The following is a 25,914-nucleotide window of genomic DNA, read 5'->3' as shown; positions in this document are numbered from 1 at the left end:
GGTCAGGAATGGTGATTACTGCAGGTCTTCTCCTTTTATACTGACTGTGCTACTGTAAAGCTTTCATATGGAGCAATTGAACATTTTTCCTGCTGAAAGTTTGCTTCTTAACCTGCTTTGCTTCTTAACATGGAGGTGAAGTGTCACTGTCTATCACGTTGTTAACTCTTTTGTGAGATTGCCTCTGGTGTGTAATCTGCTGCTGTTCTGTTTCCCCTGCTACATCATCACTTTGGAATGTTTCTGTCTCATTATAACCAGACATGGAAATACAAGAAGTGCTTGTTGGTTTTCTTCTGGGCTAATCTGTTTTGTGGACTGTGTGTGTAGACTCTGTATCACTGGATGAATCAGGGAAGAAGTCTCTGTTAGCAAAGACAACGTTTTACTTAATGCTCAGTTATTGTGGCATTGCATTCAGGTGTGTGTCATTGCACATTGCATGTTAAAGGGTATGTACATTAGCTGTAAGGTAGGTTTCTGTGTTACACATCCAGGGTTTAATAACAATACGTTTACACAAAAAAGTATTTCAACTGCAGTTTTCTTTCTTTTTACTTGTCTAATGTCAGGATGTAAAGACAGACCAATGCTGTCATTGTGATACTGAACAAAATTATCTTGTCCATTGTCTGCTTCGTGTGCCTGATGAAACAGGTGCTAACTCATTACAGTCTCTATGTGCCCATTAATGCACGCAAAGACTGCAACCTTTTACCCATGGACAGTAACTACAGTTACTGTGGTCTGCAGTGTGACCACATACAACTCAGTACTGTGCATAAATACCTACTCTATAGACACAGACCAAACACCAGAGCTCTGCTAACGGGGGAATAATGCTATATTTCTCATGTAGAGATGGTGCAAACCCCCCTGTAGAGTAACCCCAGATGAGTTTGTCTTCAAAGTGATTCTCAGCATCTTCATTTGTTAAAAAAACAATTTTGTCTTTGTCTTTTCAGTCTCACAGAAACACAGATAATCACAAATGTAGACCAGACTAATAGTCGCATCACATTACGGGTCACATGCTGAGTATTGGTAATGTAACTTCTATCTTACCTCGTACAGGCATAGTCTTGTTCCCAACGTGTCTTGGAGAAAGGAGAGAGTGGGTTGCTATTTTTTTTCTGACTTTTCATAAATTGCCTGATGGTGCATCAATGTGTTTTTCCTCCTTCCACCAACTTGGTTCATGAAATTGCACGCTGCAGTTCTAATGGTGCATATAGCAATATATGTGTATATGACTTTAATTTCCATTATGTGTGGGTGCGTGGGCATGTGTGTGTGCGTAACTCACAAAGTGTGCCCAGGGTTCAGTGCTGATGTGCTGCCTATTTCCTCTGTTGACAGAGATAAAGAAAATTCATAGAATGATTGATGTTTTTGTTTTCATGCCTTTTACAAGAGAAAAGAAAAAGGTGGAACAACAGATACAGATGTCAGCAGTTGGAATAATTAAGAGATTGTGGTTTTTGTGCATGTTTGATGCATGCATGAGAAATACTTACTTACTTACTTTTTAAATTCTAAGGTGATATTGAATTTACTCTTAGGTTTTTTATATTGGTCTAAAAGGTTGTTTCTCAAAACAATTTTGTTTGTTTTTGCTTTTGTTCCTCTGTGTGTGTGTGTGTGTGTGTGTGTGTGTGTGTGTGTGTGGGGGGGCAGTATGGACAGGATCCAACAGCTAAGAAGAGAATACCAGCAGGCACGGAGAGAAGGCATGGTACCACCTTATGAAGAACTGGACCCACGACGCAGAGGACACGAGAATGACACACACAGGGTGGGCATAACACACACATACACGCCTGATGCATTTCATACAAACAAACACAAACAGGCAGTGAGGTTGACAGAAATGTAGGTCAGGTTAATAGATTCTCAATCGGAACCATTTCTGTCCATAAATTTCATGCTCTTGAATGTAGAGGGGTGTTGATGTGTTAGACTGCAATAGTTTTAAGAGTTTTAATAAACTGGGAGAGATCCACAGTATTAGGATGGTTTCTTATTCCCTATCAGCTATTTTAGTGTCTGTCGAGTGATCAAGGCCTTTTAACTGTCAGTCGCAAGGTGCTCTTTGACTTGAATGGCCCCTGTAGGCACTGAACTGATAGAACTGATATGATCCACTTTTCACAGAGGAGATAAGTAGAGCTTTTACTTGCTTGTCATCCTGCAGGTACTGTTTTTCATATCACAGAATCACAGTCACATCCTACCAGATTCTCTTTTGAACTCAAGCTGCCTGAGTAAAAAAGCTTAAAAAAACACATCTGCGATGCTGAAATAATTGCAGATTATTAACGCGCTAACAAGGAATCAGCTTGTAGACAAGCTGCTAGGAGTCAGATTTTATTTGTATTGATTTGACAGCCCAGTTATTGACAGTTTGACAGTGTGCCCTTTCTTACCTGCTGTCGTCATTTTCCTGTATTGTTTACATTTTCTTTAAAGGTAATGGCACTAATGACCAAAGTCTAAAATGCACATAGTTGTAAAGATTGCATTTCTAAAAGACCTTCATTTATTGTTTCTGTTAGTGAATGTTAAAAATCTCTGGCAACACATAGGAACACAGTGACTGAATGCTCCTTATGTGAACTAAGAATAAACCTTTACTGTTTTTCCTTTCTGTTAGCAAACACAAATCTTAATCACACTCTTTTATGGACTCAGTAAAAATATCATTGACTGTGGTTTATCTTTTCATCTCACACACAAAGTGCCTGGTCTCCCTCTGCCTCATTTCAAAACCAGATTTACTACTATAAAGTCAGATGCCTCCTGAATTTTACCTTGCTGCTTCTTGTCACGTCAGCATTTTAGCTCCTGCAGTTTCATCAGGGGGAAAAAGGAAAATTATGCCAAAATTAGTTTGTCACTATCAAGCTAAAATATATCTTCTGGGGTAAATGGACAGATCTCTAGCAGCACATCAATTTACCCTCCTCACCATCAATATTGAAATCAACTTTAAATCAATAATAAATGGAACACATTTGTCATTGTATCCACACATTGTTTATCCAAAGTTATACCTATCCCACTTAACTCAGATCTAAAAGTCACTTTATGACCAGCCAGGGGCAAACTCTTTCCCCTTCGATCGATAGCCGCACATTACACTGTTCTCTGCCTCCAAATGAGAAATTGTTGTTGTTGTTTATAAAGCAGAACACTAGAGCAATTAGCATGTTTCAGAGGTGGAAATTAAGTTTGAAAGTTCAAAAAAAAAAAAAAAGGAGAACGAAAAAAATCAAAAGATAAACAGGGTAGTAGCAGTTGCCACAGTGCCTAATAAGCCCCTCTCATTAAGGATGATGCATTTATTAATTAAAGCAGAGACGATTATTTACCTGACTGGTTTCTGTGGGAAGGGTAGAAGGAGAAATAATGGCTATGGTGGTGAGCCGACGGCAAACTAATTCACTTTCACTTTTATTGGTTTGTTTGTTTCTCCTTAAGACTAAACTTTAGAGGATTTGCTGGATGGCAAAAAGTAAAAGCAATGAAAACTTAAGTAAGGAGTGAGACAAAAAAAAAGATAAAGGCAGAAACGTTCCTCATGCAGTGTTGTCACAGTATACCAAGTGTGTGTGTTCTGTTTTTTCCTCTCTCTCTCCCTATGGCTCCATTACCATCTCATTGATTCATGGTTATGGGTTAGCTGTCTCCGCTAGCAAAATTATGTTTGCCTAAAAACAATTATCAAGCAACAAAAGCCACACCACAAGTTTGTTTCCAAGTGAGTGCATTGTGTGCTTGTGGGTGGGTGTATGTATTTTAGAGGACAACAACAGACTCTCTCCCTAAGGAGAGAGGAACCGAATCAACAGGGCGCTGTTGCCACATTCACATACATACGCATTTACACACAGCGCTACACAAAGGGTGTAGAAGCCAATTGTCATGGTGGGCGGTGTGACACAGCCTTCATTTTAGGATTTAATTAAAATGGAAAGTTGATATAGTTTTTTCTGTACTCTGTGCTTAAATGTGTGTGTTTATTTACAGTTGGTCATTTAATTACTAATTACTTTTATGATGCAACATGAAAAAACATGAAATCTCATATTTACAATGTGGACACTGAATGAACTACAGTGTCCACAATGCTGTTTTGGTTTCTTACATAGTCCTATTTAGATTTTCTAGGTCTTCACTTCTTTTGACCTTAACCTTTGCAGGACAGCTAAATGATGAGTAGTCTGCTATAGTTAATGGTGCAGTGGGGGGTAATAATACTCAACTTATTGGTATTGGTTGAGGAATAGGTGCACGATGACTTTAGCCATGTGTATTTAAAAGTTACTCATCCTAATTAAATCACAATCTGTAACTGCAGACATAGAATCTTATTCTGTATGTTATCGTTCTTTAGGAACAATGTCACTTAGCTAACAGTTAATTTATATACACTCAGGATATTAAGATCTGGGCATGGGTAGATGTTTTCTAAAATAAAAAATAACTTCCCAGCCACTGACCTTTCTACTTCATATAACTTGGTGTAATACATTTGTTTGATTTGTGTGTTTACTTTCTCTCAAAGGCAGAATCACAACTAGATAATTCAATAGAAAAATGTCTGTGTCAAAATGTGTTGGGCTGTACTTAACTGCAAGAAGCATTTATATTAATAGTGTTAACTGTCATAAACTGTCAATTATATTAGTTTTTTTTCTGCACTCTGTGTTTTTGTGAAAGGTGTGAAAAAGTGTGAAAGCACAAAAGTTTGAACAGCTTTACACGCTGGTATAAACTACTTATCTACAGTATGTTCTTTTGACTGATTTCTGCTTTGGTCCCTGTCATAGTGCACCAGACAATAATCTGTGAAAAACAGTAGGATGTATCTGAGGAAACAGTCATTTATCTGCATATGGCTCAGCCAAAATCACCCTCATAAGTATTAGTAAGTGAGCAAATGTGTCTGCTTGTCTGTGGGTGATAGCGTTTTATACTAATCACAGTCCAAAGGACTCCTCAGGACAAGACAGTGATTCATCTGTTTATCTGTAATTCACATCTTTCTCTTTCTCTTCTGTTCTTCTAATTCCTGTTATTAAGACTGCTTCTGTTTGTAGCTTGCAAACTAAAGCTGAGTGGTAGTTGTATTGGCACATCATGAAACCAATGTTTTTTTCTTCCATATTCTTGACTTTGAATGAACCAGACATTTCCCACCTATGAATATTCCCTGTGTAAGCAGAAACGGCAGACTGCGAAAATCAGGGTTGTACATTGCTTTTTATTAAAAATATTAACTAACATCTATTTGATGTGCTACACAAGCCTCTGTAAATTCAATGGTTAATTCCATAGTCATGCACATACAGTACAGTACACGCCACTAGCTGCATCTTGTCACTGGAAATACGCTACTCATGCCAGTTAGGTCGGGTGATTTGTTAGGTGGAAATGAAACTTGCTTTGGGAAATTGCTACTGCTAAATTGCCACTGTCAATAGTGTCAATTTAAGTTTTAGGTAGGTCAACATTGCCTCATTAACCATACTTAAAATCCAAACCTTCACTCCCTGTCTAATGTTATTTAGAATGGAATGGAAATCTTAGAGTAGAGACAGCACTGCATTTGCATTAGCACCCCTTGTGAGAGGTGTATAAAATAACATGCCTGTGTTGCATTGCAAAATTTTGGATTACACATTTTGCTGCACAAGTCCGCATCAAACCCTACCTTGGTTGTTTCTCATGGGAGACATTCCCACGTGCACTAGAGGAGAACCAGCATTTACAACATGATTTAAACTCAAGTACAGTTGCAACACATTGTGTTCAGTATGTTGATGAGTACATTTACTGTACATTCGGCTTTGAGACGTACTGTTACACCTGGGTTGTTACTGTGCACGTGATAAGACTGAGAAAAAACATATGGAATCATTTGGTTTTGTTGTCGTTGACGGTGAAGACCAAAAATGGCAGAAGTCTCCTACAAATACAGGCAGAAATTTCTCATCTGTGTTGCCTATGCATAGCTGTAAGAGAGTCTTGTATCATATCCTGTTGATCAAAACTGAATTCCCTGCACTGTCAGAACCATGTCCGGTCCTGTCCTGCATGTACCCTGTGTTGTGTGTTTCCTTCTATGTGTCTTTTTTTTCAACATGTGTTTTTCTGGAATTTCTCTTTGTTTTTAGGTTCAAGGTTTCAGTCCTCTGAACTGGGTCCAATAGGCTCCCTAACCTTGTCACTGTTACCATGCAGAGACAGACGTACCATTGTGTGATTCACAATAGAATTTGGGAAAGTCCCGACGCCCTATTCCCACAAACTTTCTTATTTTTGTCTTACTTATTTTTGAGCTTTTTTAAATTGACTTCTGCCATAATTCTTTCCTATTCTCACTATCATACATTTTATCTGACACACTAAATGTGTGCGCAGCATGTGAATGTACACACAGTACTATACTTACTAAAAGCTCATTCAAAATCCACCTTACTCACCATCCTTATTATAATATGAGTTGAATTTGTTAATAATTTGATTTAGCTCATCTTACGATTCAAAGGCTACAACATTTGTGTGCTTCGACACCAGCTCCTCAGAACACTGCCTCAGACTAACTTTAAATAGGTCAGAAATACTGGAACAGTGCTGACACAGTTTTGACCTGGGTGAAGACAGAGCGCCTTTTCACCATGATAACACAATTTAGTGCCACTATGTGTGTGTAGTTGAATACATTAGTCATGAGTATCAGCCACTGAGACCCATGACTAACAATGAACACAGTTTTTCCACCCTGTACAAAACAGAATAAAATGGTGTCAATGCAGAGAACATCTCTGTATTTGAGTGCTGGGTGATGTGAGGTTAGGTCTTCTTAAGGCGGTACACTTTTGTGTGTATGTGTGAAGCATGAATCTTCAACCATTGGACTGAGGACATTTTTACGAAGTGAGGACATTTTAGCCAGTCCTCACAATGTGTTCAAAGACTTAGAGTTAGAATTTGGGTTTTGGTTAGGGTTAGGGTAAAGTTTAGGGTGAGGCAGTTAATTGCGATAGTTATAGTTAGGGTAATGTATGTGAGATACATTCAATAATAAAAATCAATACAGAGTAGAGCAGCATGGCCTACGTGAGGGTAGGGGGGCTAGGGAATGCATTATGTCAATGAGTGTCCTCACAATGACTGACATTCACAAAATGTGTGTGTGTTTGTGTGTGTGTTGTTTAGGTTTGACCATGAATAGCTGAATTATCTGCTGAAGTGTCATTGTGTGGTGTACACCCAGCCCATACACCTCTTCTTCCCAGTGATGCATAACTAACAAGCAAATATTTTGTGCGAGATCTGTCTTTTGGAAAATCCAACAAAAAAAAAAAAAATTCTGTACAGTTAAAGCCCAGTGCTCTTGTTTTTCTCATATTACTTTTATTATATGATATATTACTTTTATTTGTACTCAAGCACTATTCCTATACCATGTCCAATTGAAGTTTTGTATTTATTAATTTTACTTCATTAGAAATGCTATCAGAAGACAGTAAGTACATTTTGAAAAATAATAGAAAGCCATTACCATTAATAGCCTCCAAATCTGCATCAGTGCTGCATGCACATTCAATATTCAGTGCAAATATAAGAATAGAGTCATCATTCACTGATTTGTCTCTGTGTCTCTGTTTGGGCACCTAAGCATTTTTCTGGCTAAAAGTTCTTTATAAGCCAAGTCAGTCATGTGGCCTCTGTCCAACTCAGAATGCCTTTTACTTAATAAAGACAAAGTTGTAAATGAACGTTAGGTCTCATAAGAAATAGAAATGGCTGTGGTAAAAGACTAGAATGATCAGGAGCATCACAAGGATGTTACTAGCTTAGATTCTTGCACTTCTGATTTAAACAGACAATTAGTATTTTTAGTTGATATTATCTGTTCCCCAACCCTACAGTTTACTGGAGTACAGAGCCAGCACAGTGTGCTTGGGGTAGTAGGTCGTGCACATGAACCAACTTATAGTAGTAATAATTTCTTTTACTCACTCTGCTTGATGACACTTTTCCTGTCAATACTGCTCTAAATGTGGGTCTCTTAAATATGCCACAAACCTTGAAAATTAGATTCTGTGTTCCAACTGTGATATACTTAGCAGACTCTTACATTTGTCATTTTACAGCCAAGCTGGGGCAGATAAAAAACCCTTTGACCTCTCTCTTATTGCACTCACACACAGACACACACACACTCACACAAATAACTATTTTCTTTGTGACCTCGAAATTGTTCATGTGATTTCAACCATTATAAAACAGAAATAGCCAGACTACCTTGGGTGTTTTATAGGTGGATAACCAGGGGATTTGACCCTAACCCTCTATTAGCAAAAAGGGACTGCAATAAACCTTGTAGCTGTGTGGTTCTTTGTTATACCACACATGATTAAGAGTTGTTTGTGCCCTACATGAAAACAGTTTTTTTCCCAATGATTAAATTATATTAGCAGATAAAATGCTGTAGTTGGTTGGCTAGGTTGGTTGATGGATTTATCTATTTATGCATATTATGTGTCAAAGAGGATGAGAGAAATTGTCCATCCTCCTCTTTGTCCTAGTGATCCTATAGTATGTGCAGTATGTAGTCAATTAAAAAAATAAAGGGAGAGACTAGTAAAAGTAAAAGATTGTTTCCCCCTCAGCATTGTGACTATACCAAGCAAGGCCATATTGCTCCAGTATCCATTATTAATGTCAGCTTTGGGTGACCATGAATCCACTTAGAATATACAGTACCACAGTACCCAATCACCAAAGACTGCACTGCTGGCAGCAGACACACACGTCTCGCACTCACAGACTGCATTTCTAATCTAATGATTTGAATGGGGGTGCGTTACAGAGGGACCTAATATATAATTTTTTAATTTAATCAGTATACATACATCAACAGACACATGTAATACAAATATAAGCAGACACAAATAACAAAACATATTCATGGAAGATTGAAAAAGGCACATATATACCACAGGTAAGCAGTCTCGGCCACACAACACATGTAATATGAACAAATGTGAAATACACATCCGTTAACCATTGGTCAATGCATTAGAGGTGTTAATATAATGAACAGTCATTCTGCACAAGAGACTTTTTCTTATGAGGACTTTTCTTCTGCACAGCATTTTGCAGAAAAGGCCCTTTATTTGCCCTGCCAGATTTGACTGAGATTTATAAATACACATATGGACGTGAACACATGACCATGCACTCATGTGCACAGTCATGCATCTGCAGACAACCACTACTGTTTGAATTTGCCATTGAGTAGCAGTGTTTCCTGTGTGATCGTGGAATGAAGCCCAGTGCAGTTACTCACTCTTGCCTTATAAGGTCAAGTAGAGCATTGGCACAGCACAAATGTGCTGATTCGAATGGAACAGAAATGAAAGTATTGAAGAAAATACTGATGGTCCAGAGCAACTGCAAGATGGCTGAAAGGAGGGATCAAGGCAGTTAAGATAAGTGGAAAAAGAAGACAAAGAATTCAGACAAAGATATTCATGCTTACCTTTCTATTATGCAGAATGTCTTTGAAATTTAATGAGATTTATTATCACCACTTAATGCTGAAAATGTTTTATAAATCTGGACAATGACATGTCAAGTAATAACTCATTTATTGTAAATATTCCTGACCAGTTCCCCATGTCTTTATTAGTGCTTTTACCCCTTTTTTTCCTTTACTTACTTCATTCACTGTGTGTGTGTGTGTGTGTGTGTGTGTTAGATGGATGTGAGTCTGCTCAGCAGCAGGTCAGGAGGTTGTAATCCCTAAGTCAGACAAGATGGGATCAGTGCCGACTCAGTGGACCCAGACACATAGCTGTGTCTACTGGGACTACCATAGACTCTTTCCCTCCCTCCTTCACACACACACACACACACACACACACACACACACACACACATATAATATATACATCCTCTCACTGTCTCAGTCAATAATGGAGACACTGTCATACTCATATACTGACATTTATTGTTACCGTGTCTTTCCTTCCTTCTCTTTCTGTCTCTTTTCAGTCCCCATGGACTAATGTACCACTCAGTTAAACTCATACACACACACACACTTATACACAGAGCTATGAGGTAATCTTCAGCAAGGTTCAGTGGTTATGACTGACTGAAGCAGTTAACCACTGACTCAGAGATGTGGAGCCATTAACACACCATCTGATTAAACATGATAGCATGTGTGTGTGTGTGTATGTGGTCATATGCAATGATGTGCGTGTGGGTGTGTGCTGGGGAGTGGGGCAGTGTCATGGTATATATAATAACAGAGAAAATTGAAAGGAACTCAACATTTTTTTTTTCCACTTTGAAGAATACTGAAATATGGTGGAAGAAAAGAGCATCATTATTTTGTGTGCGTGTGTGTGTCTGTGTGCGTGAGGAGTTAACGGCAAGCTAATATGAAAACAGCCACAGAACACTGAGCCAAATGTATAACCATTCTTAGTCAGACTGGTCCAAACCAAGTCATGAAGGCTCTTTTTGGCTGGAGAACAGTAGAAGGAAACCTGCTGTTTCTAGAGACCCTCTTACACACACACACACACACACATACAGTACAGACACACAATAGGCTAAACAAGTACAAATTCCTAGAACAACACAAAACTGTAACAGTAGAGTGAACGCACTATAGGTCACTACACACTGCAACATGTGCTGCTGAACCATCACTGGACTCAACATTCTTGGAGCTCACATCTAACAGTCTTCCATATTGCTCTTTTCACACTTAAGTATTAAAAATTGAACCACTGGGGTCTGCTTCTTTTTTTGGAATCAGATAGAGATGTTCTTTTTGTAAAAGGAGTCTGTCCTGACTACTTGGGAATAAATGAATACATTTATTTTGTCAGACAACAATGTCTTGTTGACTATCATATTGTTTATTATAGAAGAAAGAAGCAATGCTTCCATGTGCTAATCTAAAACACAACAGTTTAGCATTTTTAATATTAAGTATTAACCAGTGCTTATTATTGATAAATAAATCAGGTTATTGAATAATTGTTTTAGGTCTTATTCATGATCATTAAAGAAAAAATACTGCATAATACCTTGAGGAAATTGGACAGATGGAAGATTGGTATGTACAAAAACCATGTAACAATATATACATAAACTGGTATTTATAAAAGAAGAAAGTGCAGCGACACATTCAGTACACCGAGCATATACATGAAGTGGAAGTGGTAACGGGGCACATGCAGCCAGTTCTAGAGAAGGGAGAACAAATGGGGGAAAATATACCGGAGTAAAGTCAACAAATGAGAGAACTGTTGAGGGTTAAGAAAGGACAGAACAGTTAGACGTGAAAAGAAAGAGGTCAAGAGGGACATCAGATCGAGTACGGAATATATAGAGTGGGTGAAATGGTATGCATCAGTGAGGCAGATGGATGGAGGGAGAGGAAAAAAGCCTGAAAAGAGAGAGTTATGCGTTGGGTCATTATAGAGGAATGTTAATATGATTAGTGAATGACTCTGACCTTGCTGTCTGGGACTGGTGCCTGGCTGGTCTGATGACTGCTGAAAGTCTGTTAGAAACACACACACACATGCACAAACACAGTAGAATACAAGGATGAAAGCATACAGACACAGGCTACATTGGCAAAAAAAAGAACACATAAGCTCACATTAACCCAGAAGTATGGGAGCATGTATGAATTCATAATTCTCATACACACACACACAAGCACAGACTTTCTCACTGGCATATGTGATTTGTGTCTTCTTTCTGCCAGCAGGGCAGAATGAGTCAACATGTCATAACTTATTATCTGTTCTTTAACATGCAAGATTCCCTACAGTCTGACCTCATGAGGTTTGGTCCAAGATCCAGAACGGTTCATGGATCTGTGGTTTTCGGGTCCCCACATGACTACCTCTGTAATTTGTTTCTCCCTGAGTCACAGGGCGAGAGATGAAATTTATCATGTACTGTAGATCTTGACATGAAAAACTGCAGAAGCCTTAATTCTGTGATTTAATTCTCTGTATATCAGCCAGTAACTTCATTTGAGTTTAATGTTGTCAGGTAGCTGTGGAAACATGTAATAACAGTTGTTGGACACTGCAAAGTTTGCTTCTTTTATATAGTTTTATATAGTTCTTATATAAACTAGTAGCCCCTGATAGATATTCAGGCTTCATTTACATGTTCCTGATCCACTGACAAAACAACCAAAGCAATAATTCTTATGTTATTGCAGATTACTGTTTATTAAATATGGTAGTATATTGCTGACTGAAGGTAAACTTTTTGTAACTTTTTCACAATCAAATAAACCCTTCGCAATCAGCTGACTTCATTACAGCTCTGATAGCACTGCTGGCTTCTGTTGGGTGACGGTAAACATAGGTGGCTAGTGAAAACAGGCTGGTTTAAAAGTACCTTTAATGTTTCAACTTTCATTCCAAAAAAGTACATTTGTACAACTAAACTGCAATGACAGATACGATTTGGCAGGGAATGTAGGTGCAACAGGATGACAGATCAGTTTACCAGGACCTTATTTAAAGTTTACTTAAAGTTGAGGCATCAAATCATAATCTCATAAAATTATATAATTATATTATACAATTTCTGCCTACAGTAATGTAAAGTGAGAGATACCCTATTTGAAACATGGTCACTGTCTTTCTTGTAATAATAATAATACATATAATGCATTGATATAATGGATGGATGGATGGATGGAAAGTATTCTGTATACCTAGGAATAGGGTCAGTACTTCCATGAAAGAGGTAAAACTGGTGTATAGCTATGGATTTTCTTTCTTCATTTGGAAAATAATAAACTGCATCAAAGCACATTTTCAATCCTGACCTTTACCTAAGACAAACCCAAAAAATGACAGACATCACTGTCAGAAGTGGAATTTTAAAAACTACAATGATTGTGAATTGGGTTTTGCTGCTGCTCTGCTTATTCACTCTACACCTTCTGTCAGCTTCAATTTAAGTAGAGTTAAAAAGAACTGTGCATAACACACGGTGGCCAAAATGTAAAAAGGACATTTATTTACTAAGTCTTTCTTTGGCAGTTCTGTGTCATTATGACAAAAGTTGTTTATGCACAAAATAACTCACAAGTTCTGGTATGATCTGTGCATGTATGGCTGCCAATTGAGCTGTCACAGTGGAGTTTATTGCTTATGTCACAGTTGATTGAAGCAATAAAATGAATGCAGAAATACACACAGAAACATCTTGTGTGCTTAGAATCAGTCATGAATTAATTCAGTCATGTTTTTTAGCTAAACACACACGGACAGAGCTTTTCTTTCTTTGGGCAATATGTATTGAAAAGGGTATGTCTCTCACTCAAGCTGAGACCTGGGAGACTATATATTATTTTATTTTAGATTCATTTGCTGAATGTATGTGTGCAGTACACATTTTTTAATGTATACATATACGGGCACACAATGGCGATTATTGTGTGCAATCTAAGCCATGCATGTTTCCTCATCTGGTTGTTAGGCATATTCAGCAACGGGTCATATCAGTATCATAAGCAGAAATAGAAATTATCCTTTAATCTAGCGTGAAAGCCTCTCTTGTTGCAGTGCTGTTGGCAGAAATGGTTGGAATAATAAAGTACTATGTAGAGGTCACATTTTTGGAAAAACTATCTGCAGTTGTGGCCACGGTTGTGTATTTAGCTGTGTGTACATTGTGTGCGTGTGTCTTTTTTTTCCTTTCAGGTATAGCTGATGAGTGTTGATGTCTCTACATCTTATCAAAATTAGATTTCAGTTTAGCTCTCATGACTTCCATTCAGACTTTGAGAAAAATGCCAACAGGCAAACGTACAGGCAAACACACAAAGCCTTGTCCAGGTATGTGTGCAAAGAGTGATGAGTTTTGGTCCAGTGGAGAGTGTTATCACCACTGGCCACTGCATTGTGGACGGGACAGATAGCCAGCTGACGTGCATGTGTTGTGCGTTTATTGCTGTGTGTGTGTGTGTGTGTGTGAACTTTTTTTTTCATAGATTGTTGGCTCAGCTGTGTTGTGGAAGATGCACACACCTCTATGTGTCAAATATGTGTACCTGTGTGCACACTGTATACACACTGTTGTCAGTGTGTCAGCAATTGAGGATAAAGCGCGCGCATGTGTGTGTACTTGGAGATTGTCAGCGATTCTTAAAGCAGCATGCAGTTCTTGAGCTTCTGAGAGGGAAATATCTGACAGTGGAATATGGCGAGTCATCTGGTAGATAAGAAATACTGAGCAATGGAGAGAAAAGAGAGGGGAAGAGATCGAGAGACATGTGGTTGTAAGAGTTTCAAAATAAGAGCTAGTTTAAGAAACTCAGGATGGGTCAATGGGAAACTGGGAGTTAACTTAAACTCACACAGAGAAAAGAGAACATGCAAGAAAGCCAAGAAAGGAATATGTTGAGGTACATCAAGAATGCAAATGCATTTTAAACTAATGGTGAATACTTCATAACTGTTAAAGATGTAACCTATACATAACGTACAGTTAGTTATTTTTAACATGAATGTGTGCTATTGGTTGTGGTCACTTGAAGGAATTATTTACAAACCTAATTTTTAACAAGCTCTTATTCCTGTTTATAAAATAAAACTCCTCCCCTAGAAGATTGTGATTGTGATTGGTTGTCATCTATAAATTGGTTTTGTCATGATGTGTCCATGGTGTTCCCTGCTTCTTGCCAATAATGAAGTGATTTTTGATTTTTAGATCTGTTGCTACTACAGTACATCTGCTTTCTATTGTTTTCCATTGACCGTGCAGGAGAGCTTAAACACTCTGCCAATAAAGCAAACTGAAATTACAAAGAAACTGTAGAATATCTAGAGAGAGAAAAGCGTTGTTTTTAAAACAGAAAATGTGTGTAGCAGGGAGAAATTTCTATAAGAAATATTGATGTCACATGCTGAGATACTGAAACTTATGTAACTGTCAAATTACAATACAACTGTCTAAAATGCTGACTGAAAGAAAGTCAGCTGACTTAATGTTTCAGTGATAAAAGATAGACATACTACTAAATTGCTGAGAGGATTTTCATTCCAAATCAGTGTGGTTGTGAAGGTTTCAGGTAAACCGTGCTCTCTTACTATATTTTCTAATCTACTGACATTTAACCTTTGAATGTATTATTTTATAATATTCATGTTCACAGTTTGCCAAGTCTACTGTAAAAATCCCATTTTAATATCTGTCAGATGTGAAGTTAGGTTTTGTTTTTTCTTATACTGGCAGTGCTGCCCATTGGTCGCCTTTAAATAAAGAGATTTGTTGCTAATTCAAAACTAACCAGCCTCTTCAGTGAAGATGTCTCAATAGTGTTTGAGAATTCAGGCCAAGTTCCTTACACCCTCTCTGTCACACACACACACACACACACACACACACACATCACACTCTCCCTCTCTGTCCTCCCATCTGCGAGTTCAGATGAACAGAAGTCTCCCGGGGCTTTTCATTGGCCAAGCTCCACACTAAGAGGCGAGCTAATTGGCCAGCTGGGGCCCAGCCGGTTGTTGGAGACAGGGCATTGGCTGAGAGAGGGGTCAAGTGACATGTCATTGGTCAGGCTGGCTGGTAACCTGGCAACATTTTAGGCTTTCTCTCTTGAGGAAAGCCTGGTGGGAAGAAAAAAACAGGGAAAAGACTGCTGAGCATAATTTGGCAACAGATTTTCTGAAAATTTGTCAGCTAATTTGCAGCTTTTTAGTGATATGAAAGTGTGTATTTGTTGGCGTTGCAAGTCACTGCAGTTCTTGTGTGAATTTGCAAATAACCCTCAATGATTAGGTCCTAAATTGTTGGAGAGACTGTGTCACCTTCAGCTTTACCAATTTATCAGTCCAAACAGGCAAGAAGTCACAGCCAACTGGTTACCATGGCAAGCATGAGTGTTTTAAATTTCATTTGTGTCCTCATTTGGTTATCTTCTCTTTCTCCATCCATCATCTTTTGCATTTTACTTTCTCATCTTTTTTCCATCTGATCTCCACAATTACAGTATTTGCTGGTGTTTTGGAAGGCATTCATTGTTAGTGCCCTCTGTATCAATACACAAAACAGCTAAAATCATTAAAACTGCAATAATGATGTTATATATGTTAAGGTTTTTCCCATCCGCCCCCTCTATTTTTGGCAGGATTGTGATCCTGGTCAACCTTTGGCCACGGTTTGTACTCTTTTAAAAGATTAGACTATTTGATTGATTTAAATTGTATAATATTGTTTTATTCGTTTGCAGTACCTGTTGAGTGAAACGTTAAGGTTGCGGTAAAGCGAACAGCTTCACCTTTATTAACGATTTTTCTGTCTGTGCTGATCCAAATCTAAAATACTTTTTAACATTAGAAAATGATTAATTGCACACCACGCCAGTTTTCTCCATTCTAAATTGATGAAACGATAACAATTAGCATTTTCTTTCCAAATGTTGCACTGAAGAAATACGTGTATTTAAGGTTAGGCAATGACAATGTGCAAGATTGGAAGATTATAGTGGCAGATGGAGTCACACCCTGTGCCCACCCCTCTTAATATGAGAATTTTTGGCACAACAAGAATACCACTACATTTGCTTCTCAGATTGCCACAAGAGGTTCTTGGCAGAAAATAGACCTGACATGATTTGAAATATTTAATCTTAAATATTGCAACGGATGACAGCGAGACAGAATCTTTCTCTTGCTTGCTTTCTTTAACTTAGAGTTAATATCAATCTACCTTCAACTTTTTATTAAGTAGCAGAGTGAGCTAATCCAGAGGAAATGAGAGGTGAAGGTTAGTCACTAAGGATTACTCTGGTCCCAGGACATGAAACGTTCCATTCCAACCCAGGAGATAATCATGGCCAGGTTAGCCAGGAAATTAAGTGACTGCCTTTCGGAGGGTTTCTAATCCCCATCTTGCTCTCTTCTTACATTTCTCTTGCTTTCCCACCCGCACCGCTTAGTCTAATTCTTTACCCATCCCCCTTCTACCTCACCTTAGGCAAAGCCACATCCTGAATTCCCATCTCCATTTCTAGGTTATATAGGAGATGACACCAACCACCCTTGTGCTGACAATAATGTCTGACCAGTCAGTCATGTTTAATTTGAATAGTTTAGTGATGTTCATCATTTCTCTGTATGGATTTTTGAGAATTCTGAGAGTACATCCAGAGAACATGTGTGTGTATGCTCTCCCCTTATAAGCCCTAGCATTTCCAATACATTGTAAAATAAGGAAAGTATGCATTTCAGTGAGGTAGAACAGGCAGTTTGCTCAATTTCTAGAAAGAGTTGACTGCTAGAAAATAGAAGGTTCCTGAAGGGTCATGTGATTTAGTCAGAACAGACTTAAGCTTTAAGGATTTTACAGTTGTGTATATTTGTGTGCATTTCTTTTCAAGTAAGACCCGTGGAAAGAACAGTCCGCTGCTGCCTTGGTGTGTATGTCTCGACATGCACATATCTGTTCAGAAATTCAAGTCGGCATACTAAACAAAAGCTCAGCGTAGCAAGAAGATTTCTGACTCCTTTTAAAGCATGTCACCTAGCACTGAAGCAAATATTACCTCCATTCTCCACACTTCTTTGTCCATTTTTCTCTCGTTTTTTTCTTTGCCTGTGTGTCTCACATTTTCAAATGTACACAGATTTACACATTGCATATGCACACAACAGTCATTATTGGTGCACTTTAAATTCTTGTTCAGGGATTTGCATTCAATTGTCATAAAATGTAAACTGATCTTCATCTAAGTCAAGAGTATTAAGAACTATAATGTCCCTAAAATAATAACACAAACAAATTCTGACCCTTCATGTCTTTATGGAGAACAACGACAAAAACCTCATAGTGCTAGTGGAAAAAGTATGTGAACCTGAATCTGAAGCCATTCTGTTGTGGACTTGTTTCAGTGTTTTGGGTCATTGTCCTGTTGCATCAACCAACTTCTACAAAGTTTCAGCTGACGTACAGACATTCTCACATTATTCTGAAGAATTTTTACACTTGGGAATTCATCTTTCGCCGAATCACTGCCAGCTGGCCAGGTCCTATTGCAGCAAAGCAGGCCCAAACCATGATGGTTCCTCCACTCTACAGTTGGATGATGTTTTCATGATGATATGCTGTGACCTTTTTACGCCAGATGTAGTGCTGTGTGTTCTGTGTTTAGAGAATTTCTAAAGTCTGTGACATCACTTTGTAACCCTCTGTAATCCAGCTATATGTCAATCAACAATTATTGATGGTGGATCCTCTGAAAGCTGCTTTTGGCCAGGTATGACTCACATAAGCGTATTCTTCTTGTGTGAAGCAAACTCAAAAAGTTAGTGGTTTTTGTCAGTCAGAAACAAATTTTTACTATTCTAAGGGTTCACATACTTACATACATACACACATACATTATTTTAGGCATATTTTATTTGTTAATACTCTTCACTTAGATGAAGATCAGATCATATTTTATGACAAATTAATGCAGAAAACCATGAAATTCCAAAAGGTTCACATACTTTTTCTTGTCACTGTGTTGTGCAGATTATGGTTATATATTTTCACACCAGTATGAACTATGTGAAGCATGATAAAGGTTGGCGTTGAATTCAGTCCTTACACCTGTAGTGAATCTAAATCAGCCAAACTAAGACATAAGTCTACATGGCATACAATATTTAGTTTAGTAGATAGCATTTAATTGTGTTAGAAGAACAAATTGCTTTCTTGACTTTATGTAAAATCTTAAGTCAGCCCTATGACTTGATTTTATGTTTAAACATGCTACACTACACTACAGTGTGTAATAGAGTGTTGTTGTTGTTGTTATAATTATTATTATATGTCATATTTATAAAATGCATAGTACATTTTTTTTTTTTACTTTTGACTTATTATTAGTCATTTAAACATCCAGTGCAAACATCTGTGCCTGGTAGGAGAACTTTAAGTTCATAGTCTTACCTGAACTGACATTTGGATGGACAGGTAGATGGTAGAAGAACCAGAGAAGAAAAAGAACAGTGTAAACGAGAAAGAAAAAGCAATGGAAAAATGGAAAGAACGAAATTTAAAACATGCAAAGACTGGAACAGTATGATGGTGACAATAGGAGAGAAAAGGTCAAGACTTTCATGAGATTAGACGACATAAAGAAATATAGCAAAGAATCAGACGATACCCTGGCCATCACTACCCCCTGACTGGGGCCAATCATCTGAAAGAGGGAGAGAGTGAGGCCGGCAGAAAGAGAAAGTGTCACTTTCATCCTATTATAGCTCCATCTAACCTGCCACTGCAGCCACCTGCTCCCACTGCCACACAATAACACACACTCATAACACACACTCAGTCTATATATATATATATATATATATATATATATAATATGTATATGTACAAATATATATATATTCTTTTTTTTCAGCCTCATATTAGGATTCTGTACTTGTACATTAACTCACACATATGCTAAAAGTAGAAAGGTTCCTGTGCTGCTCTTATGTACTTATGCTCTTATGCTAAGTCCTGCTCTTGAGATATCACACAGAAATAATTAAATAATACAAGAATCCACAAATAAAACCCCAGCAGAGATTTTCCTACCTAAGGTGCTGACATTATAGAAATGGCAGATTTCTTGCTCTCATCTTTGCCGTCTCTGTCCTGTCTCCCATCATCCCTAAATCTCTGTCAGGAAAATTGTCTCCCCTTTACCCCTGCTTGATTTCACTTTCCCTTATTTCCCTCTCTCTTCCTCACTCTCAGTCTCTCTCCATCTTCCTTGGAATTCACCTTTCTTTGTTCTCCCTAATCCTCAAAGGGGGAACTTTATTTAAGTCGGGAAGTTTGGGTAGAGAGAAGGAGTAGAGCCACAGATGGAGAGTGGGGGTAGAGGTAGAGGGATCTACTATCTGGGTGGCAGAGAGGGGGCTTAGAGGAAACTGAATTATCTGCCTTTACTTTTTTGGATCCCCTTTCCTCATCCTTCTATGCGGTCCGCTATATATACCATCACCCCTGACTCTCTTTTTCTCTGTCCCCTTATCAACTCCCCACCTTGCACTTTCAAGGACAAGTTTCCCTGTTAAGAACACTAAGGATTGGTTAAACCTGTGTGTGTGTGTGTGTGTGTGTGTGTGTGTGTGTGTGTGTATTCCATCTTTTTTATTTAATTCTTTATTGGACCTATAATATGGGTCTATGTTGTCACACTGTAGATGTGTATGCGATTATGGTGTGCACACATAAATGCTGTGTATATTGGTGTGCATGTGTGTGTGTGTGTGTATTTCTCCGAGGGCTTTGCAGCAGAGACTAATCCTATCTGTGCTATTTTCTTACCTTCATTCTTACTATCATTTATTTATTCCCTTCTCTCTTTCCCTCTGCACTCACTGTTTCCGTCTCTGTTTTCATTTCCATCTCTGACTTTCCTCACACTCTCTTCCTAAAATATATTACTATATATAAAATATACAGATGCTTACAAAAATAGCTGCATATTGAACTAAAAAAGTGCACAGCTAGCTATTTCGCTCTTCAGGATCAGAATTTGTTTGCCACAATTGTGTGTGTGCACAACTGCACCCAGAAATCTGCCAACACATTTACATAATGGGGATTATAATTCAGTTCCAATTTAGGTAAAAAAAAAAGTTAGTTCACCAGAAGAAAACCATTTACAAATGCTGTCTAGCTTTGTTTCCAACAATTTCAAACATACTCTGGAGTATTTGTCCATTTAGTGCCATATAATTGGGCTGGTGCGAAAGCTGTCATTTGAACTGGTGAAGACTAAACAAATGGAAGCAATGTCTGCTCATGTCTAACCTGACTTTGGTGCAATTTGTTTGTAGTCTGAAAAGAGCCAGAGAACAACCGTAGGACTGTGTGAAATTAGATGTATTATTGAAGCATAAATTCTAAATTAAAACTTACTCTTGACTGTCTTCTTATCATAAACTCTTAAGAACATGATCTCCCAATGGGTATAGTTGATATTCATATAATAAAATGGATTCAGCATGGTAAAATGTACTGTTACCACAGGTTTCAAAGAATTTTGCTGATTCATCAGATAATAAACATGAGCTGAACCAGTGATGTGTTCCGACCACGTCTCACAGTATAGTGAGTAGTTATACAGTAGTAGTTTGTGTGTACTCCCAATTAATAATGCTTATCGATGATGTCTGTTCACCACTTTGTAAACACCATAGAAGATAAACACACACACACACAATGGTGCAGGTGGGGATAGAATCACTTACTGTCAGTCAGAGAGATCTGATTTCCCTAAATGGGACCATTTGTTGATAATGCAGGACAAACACAATAGTATTCAATAAATTAATTGACTTTGATTTAGTATGTGTTTATGTTATATGGTGTATGGTGTAAGGAATAACCTGACCTGAAGTACAATATGCAACTTCAGGTAGCACTAGCATGAGACATCACTCCACTCTGCTCCATTCAGCTCTGACTCTACTATTCTGCTGTGCTTTGCTCTGAACTGCTACATAGCCATTGGGTTATTTATTATAATAAAAAGGAAAAACTGCAACACATTTTCTTTTAAGTTCTCTGATTGGTTATAAAGGTGAATTTTACTCAAACAATTTAAAAGCTTTGTATTAATTACAAGTTTTGTAAACATAAAAAAAAAAAAGCGAAGTATTTTCAGTAAATAAACTTGAACTCCAGTGATCTTAAACAGGCCTATGCATAAGTGACAAAACAATGTTTTTTGGCTGCTAGCGTGTGTATTGCTCTCTGCCTGCTGCAACTTTTTTTGATGCCACCTGCTTGATAACTTTTAAATGCCATTTAAAAAATGGAGGTATTAATTTGATTGATAGGTCTATATACTGATATGCATACAAACACACCCACAAAGCTAATATGCAGTCACTTCCACACCCTTACAGACCTGCATTAAATAAACAGGCTATGCTTTGCATCAAGAAGTATTAATCGCTGTATTCATGGGAGACGCTCTAAGCTGCGTGCTTTGGGGAAAATTGACCTTCTGTGGTCTTAATTGTACCAGAGGCTCAACAGCGCTGTGACATTTAACTGTGCTCCAGTCTTAATTCTTAGCCCTTTATTCTAGTGCTTTGCTGACATTTCAGTCGGAAGAGGTTTGTGAATAAAGATGCTTGGTGCTTCTTTGGTGTTGTAAACAAATAAGCCGATTTACCCATAATTGTTTTATTCTTTCACTATCTTCCTCCTCTCTTCCAGTTTTGTCAGAGACTCCCCGTTTGGTTGTCTGTCAGCCTCACTCTCTGTCTTTCAACAGGGCAGAGTAAGACTTAATAACGCAAAAGCATAAAGTGACCAAAATGGCGGGTGCTCGCAGAGGTCTTATGGGGCACTGATTAATAACAATGACTCAGCCATTACTTTGGCAGGAGCTGAGATTTCTTGTTGTGAAACTTCAGTCTCCATCCCATAGCTTTTACATTGTTTTGTAAACCCACATACACCCACTTGGACTTTTTTTTATTTGTTAGTGATGGATTACAGTGCCACAAGCAAGTGAATAACAGTCCACTATCATTAGTGCTGAGGATAAGGGAGGAAAAAACTAAGAATTATTATTATAACTGTGACTTTTGTATTAATTTTAAGATAGCCTATTCATGTGCTATATAGATATACTGTATGTTTGATTAACTGGAGATCTGAAGAGGTTAGCTGTTTCTGTCCTTTGTGCTAAGCTATTACAGCTATTAACATGATATCAGTCTGCTTATGTAACTCTCCACCAGAAGCTTTATTAGCATATATCCCAAAAATATTGAACTATTCCTTTAACAAACCAGAAATATATCAAATCTTATTTGGTTTGTTTGTATCCAGCTGTTATTTTAATGCATTTACATATCCTGTCAAGCCACCAGCCTGTGATTCTGCTGCGTATCTAACTCCAAATAGCGAGATAAACAAGACATAGTGCAGTTGACTATGACAGGGTGACTGTCTCCTACACGGTCAACACAGACTCATTAGGAGAATGATGAACTATTGCAAGGCCTCATTAGAATAGCTGTGTATGTGCAAAGGTGAACTTGTGTGTGAATGTGAATAATTCTGCTCTTGTAAGTGTACTTGTCGACTCTCTTTCCTTTAGTGCTACTTTGTTAACTGGCTGTAGTAATTAGTCTGAGAAAATGGATGGCTTTTCACCAGCAGCTGCAATTAGTGCTCTCTCTACAATAAACAAATGGATGGATGTATAGATGGAGGGATGGTATACATTATTAAATGAGCAGATGGAGAACAAATAAAGGCAGGGATGCTGTGATGGAGGCCAGGGAAGAATGACTGAAAGGAAGTAAAGTATGCATGGGTGGATAGAAGTAGGGGGAAAGAAGGTGAATGGCCTTGTTTTAGCCCGTCTTCTTGCCTTTTTCTTGCTTGAGTGGCAGTAGATGGTATCACAACTCATCCCGTGTAGCCAGGAATGGCAGAGAGGTTATGAAGGGTGTTGGCTGAATGTGATGTGATAGTAAGGGAGAAATTACAAATGCCCATTCGCTACCAGAAAAAAAAACGTGGTGTTAGTTTTCTCTTTGATGCGTGACAAGCTAAAACATAGCTCACTCTGCACATAGAAGACAGGTGCGATTTTTTTTCCTCTCTCACTTGAGACTAAGATGACATATTACTAAAATCAGTTTGATTAACAAGGTTCATTAATCTAGCAAGCACATACAGCACATGGGTGTGTTATGTATGGTTGTAAGGTTGTGTAGGAGTGGATTTCCTTTTTTTACAGCATCTGTGTGTGTGTGTGTGTGTGCTAGTTGTGTGTGTGTGTGTCCACTGTATATAAGTCTTTCTCCATCCCTGTAAAATATTAAGATCATGCCTGGGGTGACGTAATCACATCATGCAACAGCGGAAAAAAAAAACCTGAAGCAGTTTTACACCCTCTAGCGGCTGTGGCTGTGGAGATAGAGGGTTCGATATCCAGCTCTTCGTGTCCTTATGTCAAACTGTTCTTGGGCAAGACATTCAACTCCAAGTTGCTTCTTGCATGGCAGCCCTGCTGTCATTAGTGAGTGTGTGTGAGAATAGGCGAATGAAATTGTAAAGCACTTTGGGTACCAGCAAGGTAGAAAAGTGCTATATAAGTGCAGGCCATTTACCATTTTATCATTTAAATCCATCGACAGCTCTTAATCTTTCTTAAGGTGCATTTATCCATACAAATACAAACTATTTGGCAGTACCTGTGCTCTGGCAAAGCAGTAGTCCGGGGGTGTATTGTGCTGAGCACGTACAGTAATTTACATTCCTCTGACTGAACAATTGTTGACTGATTTATCCACCAACAGCACACACAACCACAATGTCAATGATTTGTTCTTAGTTAAAGACACACCATAAATAATAAAAAAAAAACACGACCACAGCTATTAGCCTGTCTATCTTCAGTTTTGCTTAACATTTCATCACATAAGATAGTAAACTGTAAAGTTTCTGCTGGAATCACAACATCCCCACTTGGCTCCCACTTGACTGTAGCTAAGCTACTTCAGAATGTGTTTGCATGAAGTTGAGCCTTTTTCAACTTTCCCATGTCATGTAGCCGGGCTCTCTGTGAATCTGTAGTGCTTTGCAGGGAGTAGCAGGCTTTTCATTGACAGTGAACAAACTGTTTGTATTGGTATGTATTAGTTCCTCATCAGGCTTCATATGTAACATCAGATAAATTAATAACATAACAGGACGAGTTGCTGCTCAGTCCAGAATGTCCAAAGACTCTGTTAAGGTGATAAAGTGATATTAATTAAATCCAGATTTATTTTTATCAGTGTCTTATCAGGGACAGCAGTGATGTTTTTCAGATGGCCTTCGTCTAAATACTCCCATCTACTATTGACTAAATACACTAACATAGCACATGCATACTGTGTTGTATCACAGAAATCCCTAGACACACACACACACACACACACACACTGGAGCTGCAACCTCTTCAGAGGTGTGTGTTAATTGAGTCAGCCCAAAGTGCTGTGTGAGCAGAACGTCAAGACTGATACGGATTAGAACCAGCCTTCTCTTATTCATCGATTTCTACAGGGGTGGGAGACTGGGTGGATGTCACGATGCAGGGAGGATGGAAAGGAGACAAAATCTTTTTCCATTGATTTACGGGTGGAGAAAGGGAGATTGAAAGACACATGGACTGAGAGTTAAAGAAATATAAAGGGAATGAAGAAAGATAGGATGGACGTTAATAGAAGAGAGCAGGGAGAGGCAGCATATTCAGGAACTGGTGAGAGATGGATAGAAGGGAGAAAGAGAGCTAAGACCACATCAGAAAGGATACGGGGAGAAAAAAGACATCTCAAGTAAGCGTTAAGCAATGGGATTTAACAGTACTAAGAGAAACCCTTAATTGTACTTAAAGAGAGTTGGTTATTGAAGGGTAAAGAGGAGGTGTGGACAGGGAGATGGAGGAATCCAGGATGAGACGGTAAAAGGGGGGTGAAAGTCTTTTTGGATGAAGATGAGGAAGCGCATGATGAAGGAGAAGAGGAGGAAGAGAAGAAGAAGAAGAAAGAGACACTTCACATTTGGTCTAAGTAGTCTTATTGAGCCAATGTGCATCTACTACATGTACTCCATGTTGATCTAAATCCCTCTGAAATCCTCGAAACAACTCAAGTGAAAAAGAGTTGGACGTTTGAGGCATTATATGTGTGTGTATCTGCAACATAGGCCAAGAAAGAGGGAGAAGACAGTGTGTGTTAGTACTAAAGGTGATGGGGTGGTGTGTTTTATGGGTAAATTGAAGGGTCCGTTGAAAGGAGAGAGATGAGTCCCTCTTACAGT

General features: G+C 38.3%; 1 protein-coding gene across 7 annotated transcripts in view; it reads left to right on the top strand.

Moving 5' to 3' along the window:
• LOC113172885 (partitioning defective 3 homolog B-like) overlaps positions 1 to 25,914 on the top strand; it is a 172,917-nt gene that overhangs the window by 125,324 nt on the left and 21,679 nt on the right. For all 7 annotated transcript variants that reach the window (XM_026375939.1, XM_026375944.1, XM_026375942.1 and 4 more), the window contains one exon: positions 1,678 to 1,795. In XM_026375939.1, the coding sequence (XP_026231724.1) occupies positions 1,678 to 1,795 (118 nt within the window). The remainder of the gene's footprint in view (positions 1 to 1,677; positions 1,796 to 25,914) is intronic.

Source organism: Anabas testudineus, chromosome 21 (genome assembly GCF_900324465.2).
Source record: "Anabas testudineus chromosome 21, fAnaTes1.2, whole genome shotgun sequence".
Classification (NCBI taxonomy): Eukaryota; Metazoa; Chordata; class Actinopteri; order Anabantiformes; family Anabantidae; genus Anabas; species Anabas testudineus.
Note: the sequence above shows the minus strand (reverse complement) of the source record. Positions and strands in the feature narration are given on the sequence as shown.